Below are 12,223 nucleotides of genomic sequence, written 5' to 3'. Positions count from 1 at the left end.
TAATGTACATAGTAAGCATGCTTAACAGTAGTGTTTGTTGCTGCGGTATTCCTTATGTCATGAGACAAGGGATTTTTTTGTATTTCAAATAGTTTTTGTCTAATATACTGTTACTGTGTAAAATTCAGAAATAAAACCATTTTGAAGAAAGCCTTATCCTGTATCACTAGATGCCACTAGAGAGTTATATGGGTCTCTGGATTCTACTGTAGAAGACGCTTTGGTTCTATTATTTCTGGGAATATGTATATGTTTGCTAAAATGGAAAATTTTGAAAAGTCCATTTCACAAATAGCTTCCTTTTTTTGGTGTACTATGGTTTTCACAGCTTTATTGAGGTATAATTTACATACCATAACATTTACCTATTTTAAGTATTCAATGATTTTTAGTAAATATATAGAGTTGTGCAGCCATCACCACAATCCAGTTTTAGAACACATTTCTGTCACCCCAAAAAAGATCCCTGCTGCCTGACTGCAGTCATTTTTTTCTCCCATCTCTATCCTTAGACAATCTGGATCTGTTTTTTGTCTCTAAAGTTTTGCCTTTTGTCTACGTTTCATATAAATAGAAGCATGTAATATTTGGTCTTTTGTGACTAGATTTTTTCAGATTTAGCATGATTAAGTTTCATCCATGTTGTAGCATTTATCAGCGGTTCATTCGTTTTGTTACTAAATTATATTCCATCATTATGCCTTTTTACATTTATTGCTTAATCTTTGTATTATATCAGAATTTTTAAATTAGTGAATGGAATTATAGATTATAGTTTTATTCAGTAGAAGTTTCTGTGGTGATGGAAATGATCTGTGTTAAGCTGTCGAATACAGTAGCTACTAGACTTAATGTAAGAAGCCAGAGGGATGTGTGAGCGGTTGACCTTGTCTAACAGGGCCCTTCTCAAACTACTACTCATGCCTTCACCCCATAGGGCAGGACCTCAACTGGCCTAGCAACCAGGTTGCCTCAGGTCTTTGGCCATGCAAATATTATCCTTCTTTGTGTGTGTGTGAAGTGAAAAGGGATGACAAACACTGACTAGGGGTCCCTCCTCTTTATTCCCATTCTTCTGTAGGTACTAATTGGATGGGATTGTCATTGCCTGCTTGTTGTACTGTTCTTCAGTCAGATTAGGAACTTCTTGAAGCAGGTCTGTCTTATTTTATTACTATTTTTATCATAGTGTCGCACACAGTGTCATTCACATGGGGCAGCTAGTAAATACTTGTAGAGTCAACAATTGAATTATTTTTGTCTCTGATTATTGTTGTCATTATGGTTCAATATAGCGCTAAGAAGAGGAATTTTTCTTTAATGTTCATGTTGATCTGATAACTTGATCTTACAGATAAAAACTAGCTCTCTTCCACCACCACCACCACACACATCTTTTACATAAAGACTTTTATTCTTAATTTTTGGCAGAACAAAATTATTTTGTGAAAGCCTCAGGACTTATTCCATTAATAAAATAAACATCACCATTAACTGTGTTTGACCAAGGCTATGCTTAATATCTAGAATTTAAAAAGAGAAAGGGAAGCCTCCGTATACTTCAGTCCTCAGCTCTGGCAGCTGCCCATCGGACAAAGGAACAGGACGATGATGTTGGCCTCGGTGCTGGGGAGCGGCCCCCGGGCGGGCCTCTGCTCTGGCCCGTCCTGGGGCCCGCACTCTTGCTCCGGGCCCGCTCCACTTCTGCCACTGACACGGACCACGAGAAGATGGTGCAGGAACACTCCAGGGCCGCCATCTCTTTCTTCAATCAGTCAGCTATGAACCTGACAGCTGAGAAGCCATCTGTCATCTCACGCTGTCCAGGACCCTCTATCCTAGCTGCTCAGTCTTTTCCACTCTTCTCCCCTTTAAACTCTTTGTGGGCAGAACCTTCTCTTTTTGTTGTTTTCATACCCAGTGCTTAGTACAGTGCCTTATACATTAATGTTTGTTGAATGATCTGGTAGAAATGACAGAATATGGAATAAATATGTCTTGATTCTGGTAGAAATGACAGAATATGGAAAAAAAACGTATCTTGATTCGGGTAGACATGACAGAACATGGAATAAATGTGTCTTGATTCTAAATGGTTGTATAGCTAACATTTTATTTTTACCTAGAAATGTTGTAAAGTGTTACATAAAGATGTGTGTGAAGCATTAACACTTCCAGCCCCATGACTTAAAAAATACCTATCTATACATTTAAAATTTTCCTGAGAGTCAGAGAGATTAAGTAACTTGGTCAAGATCACTAGTAACTGTCAGAGCTTGGAATCAAACTCACATTTGAATTAGGAGAGGTTCCTTGTAACTATTCTGCCAAGGAGTCTTTCTAAGTTATAGCACTAAATTTTTGATCACAGCTGAAACTCAGTAGATTTGGAATATTCATGGCTCATTATTTGCTCTCAGAGTTTTCTTTTGGCATTTACATGATCTTTGATTACTGAAAGATAGAACTTTGGTTTTGTGATGAGTTAGGGGTAATGCTTCCATATGTGATATTACTATGTTTTCAAAACTTTCCTGTGATTTATTAGTAAAGTTTTCTGTGTTTCTTTTCCCCACCTCCCTCTCTTTTGTCCTCTCCTTTTTTTCCCTCTCTCTCCTCCTGCTTTTCTCTTCTCCCCTCTCCCTTGGCATTCTCATCTAGCTAACATATATGTCTGTGTTATGTGAATAGATATAGGTATAGTTTTTTAAAAAAGAAAAAAGGCTATCCTCTTTATTCCCATTCTTCTGTAGGTAGAAGCGTGCTTCACATTAAAGCGTGCTTCTCCACCAGTGCCTCCAGTATCTTCCCTCTGAACTCCATTAGTAAACATTGCAGCCTCAGTCTTTGTCACTTAACTGCTCTTTTCTGTTTTTTCGTTTTGTTTAGTTTTTTGTTTTTAATGTTTGTATCTTTTTGTCTGCCTGTATGAAATTCTGGGTAGTTCATTAGTGCTACCTTTCAATTTACTAATTCATACCTTCACTATTCCCTGTCTAGAATATATTCTGTTGTTTCTTTTTATTTCAATTAATTTTTCATTTTTAAGATTTCTAATTAGTTTTTTTATTTCTACCTGATACTATTTTTTTTTAATTTCTTGTTCTTGTGATGGCTCTTTTACTTTCACTTATGTTTTTGGATATCCTCAAGTACTTATTTTACAATCTTTGACAGATTGCACTAAATAAATTGCTTCTGAAAAGAATTTTTGTTACAATTATTGATTTTGTGGCTTGCTTTCTTAGCATTTGATTTCTTCATGTGTCTCAGAACTTTCTTTTGCAATTTACTTTTAAGTGGAAAGTTTATGTTTTAATGTCTTCCCTCCTGCACAGTACCCCCTTGATCCTTGCCACCATCCAAGGAATTTTGCAATTGATATTGGGGATATTGGCAGATACAGCCCTGGAGCGAGAGGGTGGCTTGACTTTGTTCCTGGTATTGAGGCAGTATTCTGGTCCCCACCTTCCTAGACCAATGGTTGCTGATTAAAATCATAGTCTCAGTCAACAGGTTTTGATTGTGCATTTTATCAGCCTCACGTTATGAGTAGAAGAACCCTGACTTAGCCCTAGCTTCATATAGTGAATCTGATTTGAGTCCCCTATATCCAACAGACTACTTTTAGTTCCCTTTAATCCCCAAAGGAAACTGTTGTACCTCTTTCCCCCTGTTTACTCCAAACCTGCTCCTAGATCCAGAAGCTAGTAAGCCTGGAACTTCAGGTCTTCCTCTGTATTTTTGAGTTTCCAAATATTTTCTGTTGCAGAGAAGTGATCTGTATTTGACTTCAGTTGTGTCTTTGATTTTCTCTTTTTATGCTTTATATGCTTTATTCATTTATACTGTGTGCTGCCAACAGGTTTTTTGAACTTGCCCTAAGATGTGAACCCAAAAGTACTGTTAATTGTAAAACTTTTCTTCAGGGAATATAGTCAAAATGTTTGAAAAAGTAAGGGGGATATGGATTGTGGAATTGATTTGTTCAGAAGTGAATACACATTTGTTGCTGTTGTCTTCAAGGTTGATTCATTTTTACATGCTTAGTAATCTTTGTAATAGCTTTTTTATTATCACAAGTATAATTTATGTCCATTATAGAGCTTTTGGAAATTACAGCAAAGCATACACATACACACACACACAAACACCCACACATAATGAGAATTACATTACTTGTATTTCCACAACCCAGAAATAGCTATGGAATATTTTGGTATTTATTTATGTTTTATTCATATGTACATATATACATAGTAATATTTATATTTTAAAAAAACAAAACAAACCCAGTCTTGTTTTGTAGGTGAAGCAGTGAGTGCTGGAGATGCATTATGTGAAATTGAGACTGACAAAGCTGTGGTTACCTTAGATGCAAGCGATGATGGAATCTTGGCCAAAATCGTGGTAAGTTTTTATTTTGTCTTCAACAGAATGAAGATTTCTTGAGTGGAAAGTTCATTGTAGTAAAATTACCTTTTATTTTTGCCTCCTTATTTTTAATGTGTATTGTCTACTACATAATACATTTTTAGTTCAAGTGTTTAAAATGTTTTAGAGTTAAGGTCTAATAGCCTATTTTTCTGTATTTTCTAAATTTTCTGTAATGTGTGTTATTTTTATAATGGAATATTAGAGCTTACGTGAAAAGTAAGTGAAATAAAATGCGTAGAGCTACATATGGTAGAAACATGACTGTTTAGCATTGTGTGGTATATTCCCTGATTGAGCCAACCAGCATGTTTGTTTCTTAACTTCTAGAACCTTTACTAGGTAGTATGGTGGAGCATCTAAGACTGTGGACTCTGGTATCACCCCGCTGACTGATTCACATTATATCTAAAAAGTTCTGCCAGTTATTAGTTATGTAATGATTAGCAAATTCTTCAACCCCTGTGCCTTTTTCTTCATGTTAAAGTGGAGATGATAATAATACCTACCTCATAGGACAGTAGGGAAGATTGAGAGAGTACATATATGCTCATCTCAAGACCTGTTACCCAATTACTCAATAAATGTTACTTTTCCCATTATTACAATTGTTTCCTCAGCTCTTGGTGACCATTAGTCCCCAAGTCAGTCTGTATGTTTGCCTAATAATTTGTATTGTTTGGTTGCAACTAGATAATAAGTATCCATTTATGCCTCTGGAGTTTGATTTGTACAAATGAGCTGCATGTCTATTAGCAGTCCCTTGTGGATGTGTTTTTAGTTCTGAGCCACCAGCTTACCTCAGCTTTGAGCATAGATATAACACCTTCATTTTTATATTCTATTCAAAGACTATACTTCGAATGCTATACTCTAACTAGGTGCAAATCTAGAGACAATTTTTTATTTGTTTTTCTTTCTAGAAAATCCTCTTTTCCTTTTTTTTTTAGCCACTTATGTTGTATTTTTAACTTCTAATATGTCAAACTCCTTTGCTTGTCGTCTCTCATGTTAGATACTAGATATAACATTCCAGGTTGAAACATGTTGATAATACAGTTAACTTCCTTGTAGGAATATGAATCAAAGGCTAAAATTTCTGTACATTTGTAACTAGGAAAATATAAATATTCATACCAAAAATAGTTTTCTTGACTGATTTATGCAGCATATTGAAACAGATTGCTTGAATTACCATGTAATAAACCCAGCTACATTTTATTATGTGTGCTTTTGGCAAACTGTGTTCTTGGCCCCAATTCTGGATTGTTTGGCTGTGGAAATCTTCCAGAATTGATAGCATTTTTCCACTTAGCTGCTTAGTAATACATTTCAAATTGCTAACCATGTCAGTGGGTCAGCAGTGCCAATTCATCTGGCCCCTATGCCCTGAAAAAGGTTGGGAGTGGGAGTACATATAGTTGATAGTGGCTTTGGTGGCACAGCTATTTTCTTGCCAAAGAAAAGACTGTATATTTTAGGCCTTTGTGGCTTTATTATTATTCCACATGCTTTTTGGATAATATTTGGGAGTCATTCACAACAAGATGTTGCAATTTTATCAGGGACAAACTAGTAAATCTTTTTTTCTTTTGTTTTTTTTTTGTTTGTTTTTGTTTTTGTGTTTTTTTGAGATGGAGTTTCTCTCTTGTTGCCCAGGCTGGACACGATCTTGGCTCACCACAACCTCCGCCTCCTGGGTTCAAATGATTCTCCTGCCTCAGCCTCCCAAGTAGCTGAGATTACAGGCATGTGCCACCACACTCGGCTAATTTTGTATTTTTAGTAGAGACGGGTTTCTCCATGTTGGTCAGGCTGGTCTTGAACTCCTGACTCAAGTAATCTGCCTGCCTTGGCCTCCCAAAGTGCTGGGATTATAGGCGTGAGCCACCATGCCCTGTCAAAACTAGTAAATTTTCATACAAAAATACTTCAGTTATTATACGCTTAAAGATGAGTTCATCAGCTTATTCTTAAAGTTAGTATTTAGCAAATTGAACAGCAGCTGTTTTAAATGATAAATTAATAAAGTAGAATCTTAGGATGACATATTTGGAGGGTTTATTAGAGGTTCTGTAATTTGGCTTCCACTGTATTTGGGGTTGCTATGTAATTTGGCACACCAGTAAGGATATTTGTGAGGATGAAAAGGGTATAAGATGTCAAAATTATTTACATTTATGTAATGTTTGCAATGTATTTATTGACTAGCAATATATTTATTGATAGATTTTTATTGATAGACCATTATTCAAAACAATTTTCAAAAGTAGAATTTTTTTCTAAAAAATAACATCCATGGATATTAAAGCAAATTTTAAAAAAACGTTTTTTTAATCATCTGAATACTAAAATTAGCAGAATAATTATTCTCGGCACTATTCACTTTCTTCAGTTGGTTTCTTCACTTTATCTCACTCAAATACTGTCATTGGTATTTTTCTAAAGAATACATTTTTAAATATTACTGTATTCGTTAGATTCCCCTTCCCCACCCTTATTTTTTCATTAAGTTGCCCGCAATCCCATTCAAAGTTGCCTTTTAATGGTTTGAAAGTTTATGGTTGAAATTTGAAGTTGTAGAGCCTTCAAATGATTCTTCTGTCTAGACCGTGATATTTTTAATTGAGAAAGTAGCCTCTCAGAGCTCAGAGCAGATTCTATTAAATGGAAGATATTCTCAACTCTCATTTTTTCATATTGAAATAGTTATGACACGTTGTGAGGAAAGATAGTTTATGTTCCCCATGAATCAAAAGCTAAATTGTTACATCCACTTTATACCTTTTAAACTTGCTTTTTTTAAAATACTGGCACCATCTTGAGGTGCTGCATGATAATTTTGATCAGTTGGATATAATTTACAGATTTGATAAATTATTGATTTGGTAGCGATTATATTGGATACCATCTCTGATGTCAGACTACATTTAAATCCTGCCTCTGCTACATACTCGTCTTGTGATCTTGAGCAAGTTACATAACCTCTTTGTGCCTTAATTTTCTCATCTATAAATGGGAATAATGATAGTATTTACCTCAGAAGGTTGTTAGGATTAAGTGAGTTAATGCTGTGCTAGAACAGTGCCTGGCACTTGAAAGCCAGACAACTGTTACTCAAGGGCTTAATGAATGTTTCTTCTTCCCCTCTGTATTTTAGCTTATCATTGATTTGTTTTCATTTTCAGTATTTCTTACGTACTTCCTTATAAACCAAAGTTCATTGTTCATATAAGATAAACAGTATACATTGAAGAATAAAAACAGTTCAAAGTTGTCTGATGGTTCACACCATGATGGAAAATCATAGTGATGAACCAGATAAGTCAGTCATGTGACTCAGGTCATCTCCACCAACTGCTGCATATGCTGTGTCAGTAGTCACTCGGTAGCTTTCCAACTGCTCTATTTTAAAGAATAAAAGTACTTAAATAATTACTTAATATACTGATTTTAATATCAGAATTAAAACAGACAATATTTACTTGCGCCTTTAATGGAATGAGCCCCCTCAATTTCTCTGTTGGACATACTGCTGTAAATGTTTTGCATCTCATATCCCTGTGTACACAGATGAGATTAGGTGAGCTGTTTGTAGCACATTTGCAGGTGATTGATTGGTTAAGATGTGAGAATGTCTCTGGTACAGAAGCCTCACACTAGTGACCTGGGCTTGAGGGATAGAATTCAGCCTCTGTCTGAGAATTACGAAGAAATAGTTTGTCACGGACCTTACTACCCATTATTGCATATGTTGATGTTTGTCGTTTAGTGCTGCCAGCCACATGCTAAGCCTTTAGGCATGAATTTCTAACCCATACCAAGAGGACAGTCTCCTGTAGTCTAATCTTGATCCATGTTGAATGTATTGTTTTAAAAAATCCATAATTTGAAGGAAAACACCACAGCAATAACAACAACAATAATAATGCCTTTAACAATGAAAATGAAAACAAGTTACTAGCTATCAGACACTATTCTAAGGGCCTTACATATAACTCATTTATTCCTCATAACAACAATGTGAAATAGCTACTGCTATTTGCATATTACAGCTCAGAAAACAAGCATGGTGAGATAAGGAAACTTTACTAAGGTCACGTAACTAGTAAGTGGTGGAGCCAGTGTTGAAACTCAGGAAGTCTGTACACAACTGGGAGGGAAGGCTAATATTTGAAATGATAGACTCAACATTCAATATTTCAGTATTGATGAGCTCTAAGTTGATAGAGCGATGTGTAAAAACCCTACATTTAATATTAAGAAATCGTTGGCACCAGAGTAAGAGAGGGCTTTGTCAAGTAAGCTGAGTGCATAAGAAAACTCTGGCATTTGAGGTGTCCTTAGCTCCAGATGCTTTGGTAGAGCAGAGTGTATCCATGGAGGTAGCTCAGAGAGGAAAGGGAACAGAACAGAGGCCTGCTTGGTTTCTAAACAGTTTTGCAAAGAGTATTATTTACTTATCTATACTAAGTCTGCACCAGTTTTGAGTATTTGCCTACTACAATGTAAGCGAATGCTTACAGGAAATTAGCACACCTCTGAAAGATCTCTGCACCAAAGGAATAGAAAAGGTTGAGGAAATTATCTTAAATTCATATAGAGATTTTAGTGACTTTAAATGGAATTATAATCAACTGTATTTTATCTTCTGTTATATATTCAAGTTGTATGGTAGTATATCACTTGTCCTTGTCCATTGTATTTGGGTTTCATGCTTCACGGTGTCACTTTTTTAAATAGAAAAAAATGTGAATAGTTAAAAATAAATTTTATTTGATACTTAGATAATGGTAAAAATTGAAATGATGATAAATGCTGTTTATTGCCTACTTGTGAAGGTGTCAATGTTATGTTGGTAGAGTATATATGGAATCATTTATATGATTTACAGTAAATGAAACAGAAGGTGAGGTATCAGTTTCAGATGTAGTGTGGTTGTCCGACTCAGATTTTAGAAATCTATTGATGTTTTTAAAGCAAAACTTTTTTTAATGCTTTACGTTTGACTGATGTTCTTTGTACTTGGATATTGATCCTACTTCTGATTCAGTTTTGAAAGGAATTAACATCAAGTGGACTTCATGTCACTTAATAGTGCTTTTTTGTATACATTTTTAAAGAAAATTAGTCATTTTACTTTGATTTTTGAGTTAGCAATTCACAAGCAGGTAATTAAACACTTTTAGAAGAAAAATATTGGTCTAATAATAATCTTAATTCATCTTTTTGACATAGTAAAGAAAATGAACTCTGCAGAAGCAAAATTTTTTAGTATGTGGCAAACAGCTAAGCAACTAAATTTTTCTTGGATTTCTTAGTATTCTTCCATGGCTTGTAATTCATTAAACATTCCTATTCAGCTTTCTATACTAATTTCATATATATATATATATATATATGTATGTATGTATTTTGCTTCATCAAAGCATTGCTGCTTTTCTTCCTCATCAGTAATTAGTAAACTTAGCTTCCTAACCCCTTATAACTTATGCCTTATTAATGATAGTGAACATACCAGTAAGCATTGAAATTAGTGTTACTCTGAAATGTCAAACTCATTCTAGAAGTTATGCTTTTCCTTATCATTACTGTATTAGTGGACATCCTGCAGCCTATCATGTTATTGTTCATTAAATATAGCTAATGAACCTTATTTAGAGTAATTGAAAGGGAATAATAGAAGATTTTAAGGGAATGACATTTTCTTCCAATAGTGAACTTATAAAATATTGTTACCTGAAGGTTTTCTAGGGACTTCTTTTTAGTAAGTAAATTAGAATTAACCCTTTCTTTATAAATTAATGCTCCTGAAATGCTTAAAATATACTTAACTTTTAAAAACATTATCTTTGATTTTATTTGTTTAATTGGCATTATCTGTGAAAAAAATGCTTTATTAACTGAGACACCACTGTGTTTCTGATATAGTTATAAAAAAAGTCATGAGGTTTTATTTTTTTTCAGGTTTTGTAAATAGACATACAGGGAAATAATTAAATATAAAGAAGTAGACTATATTTAACATTAACCGGAATAGTTAACCAGTTCTATCTATACATAAGTATGTTCATCTTTTCAGACTAAGTTTACTGAAAAGATTCTTGCATTAGGTAAATTTTAGTAGATTGGACTAAGTTAAGGGAGTTAATCCCTTCTGAGCTTTTGGAATTCTGAAGCCATTGCATAGAAACTGTCTGGTAAAGACAAATGGTTAAGATATGTAGCCACAGGCTCCTGTTTGGATTTGTATTGACATCAAAAAGAAGATGATAATGATGGATCTTATATGTTTATTTGAAGGCTCTCAGAAAGAGTATACATTCTAGATTTATCCTTTATTTCAAAAGGTAGCATTAGCAAGTGGGAAGAGGAGAATGGTGAAGGAAGGCATAAGTGGGAGAAAGTGGAGAAGGTGACAGGTGGAAGGCAGAGGCAAACTGTCTTGGAAGCAGCTTTTAGCTCAAATTAAGATGTCTTAAGGGGAGAATTACCCGAGAAAAGAACAAACTACTTAATGCAGTCATGGGGTTTTACTTCTCTACAGTTACTTCTTTTTTAAATATAGGTTGAAGAAGGAAGTAAAAATATACGGCTAGGTTCACTAATTGGTTTGATAGTAGAAGAAGGAGAAGATTGGAAACATGTTGAAATTCCCAAAGACGTAGGTCCTCCACCACCAGTTTCAAAACCTTCAGAGCCTTGCCCCTCACCAGAACCACAGATTTCCATCCCTGTCAAGAAGGAACACATGCCCGGGACACTACAGTGAGTATACTTATTCAAAGGATGATGTAAAAAAAATAGTTATGGCAGTTCTTATGGAATTGTAATCATTATCATATTCGCACATCGTTGTACATCACGTAGGAAGTTGCTGTTCTCAGCACACTCAGACACGCTAGAGTGTGTTTTTTTTTAACCATCATTGTTCATTCAGTAAATAAATAGTTATTGAATATCTGCTATGTTCCAGGTACTCTAAAAGCCCTGCTTGCACAATGGAAAACCAAACAGTATGTGTCCATGTTGAGGTTAAATTAGGTTTTAGAAGTCTAAAATGGAATTCAGTATACCAAACTTGATACTCTGTTCCCATTTATGGAGTTCTAATTACTGTTACAGGAATTCCAAGCTTGAATGTCTATCTGATATAAAATAGAATTCATGTTTTAACATGCATTCGTTTTCAAACTAGTCTGCATTATGAGTTCCCGGCACAGACTAGAGCTCAATTTTGTCTGTTCTGTAACAAGACAGATAATACACATCATTTCACTTTAGTTTTACATTGCTTTAATAGAAGAACTCTATAAATTCTAACATTTCATTTATTTAGTATTCTATATAATTATACAACATTACTTTTTATGAGAAAAAGATCTTCATAAAGTAGACCTCTTCATTCTTAAACATTTTTTTCCTTTAGTTTATCATTGTCAGAAAAGAATCCACAGTGCTTTTTTTAGGGGGAGGGGGCGTGCGGAGGTGGGTGACGGAGTTTTGTTCTCATTGCCCAGGCTGGAGTGCAGTGGTGCAATCTCGGCTTACCGCAACCTCGGTCTCCTGGGTTCAAGCGATTTTCCTGCTTCAGCCTCCTGAGTAGCTGGCATTGTAGGCATGCGCCACCATGCCTGGCTAATTTTTTTGTATTTTTGGTAGAGACGGGGTTTCTCCATGTTGGCCAGGCTGGTCTCGAACTCCTGACTTCCTGATCCGCCTGCCTCAGCCTCCCAGAGTGCTGGGATTACAGGCGTGAGCCACTGCGCCTGGCCTGCTTTTGAAATAC

The 12,223-nt window shown here is 35.2% G+C and overlaps 1 protein-coding gene across 6 annotated transcripts in view; it reads left to right on the top strand.

Moving 5' to 3' along the window:
* Positions 1-12,223, top strand: part of PDHX (pyruvate dehydrogenase complex component X) — a 198,075-nt gene that overhangs the window by 21,248 nt on the left and 164,604 nt on the right. For 5 of the 6 annotated variants that reach the window (XR_008658385.2, XM_055281937.2, XM_063640986.1 and 2 more), the window contains exons 3-4: positions 4,310-4,410; positions 11,003-11,202. Coding sequence is in view for 5 of the 6 variants with exons in the window: in XM_055281937.2 (XP_055137912.1) it covers positions 4,310-4,410; positions 11,003-11,202 (301 nt within the window). In the remaining variant the exon portion in view is untranslated. The remainder of the gene's footprint in view (positions 1-4,309; positions 4,411-11,002; positions 11,203-12,223) is intronic. The other variant, XM_055281939.2, reaches the window with a different exon arrangement.

This window comes from Symphalangus syndactylus, chromosome 6 (genome assembly GCF_028878055.3).
Source record: "Symphalangus syndactylus isolate Jambi chromosome 6, NHGRI_mSymSyn1-v2.1_pri, whole genome shotgun sequence".
Taxonomy (NCBI): Eukaryota; Metazoa; Chordata; class Mammalia; order Primates; family Hylobatidae; genus Symphalangus; species Symphalangus syndactylus.
Note: the sequence above shows the minus strand (reverse complement) of the source record. Positions and strands in the feature narration are given on the sequence as shown.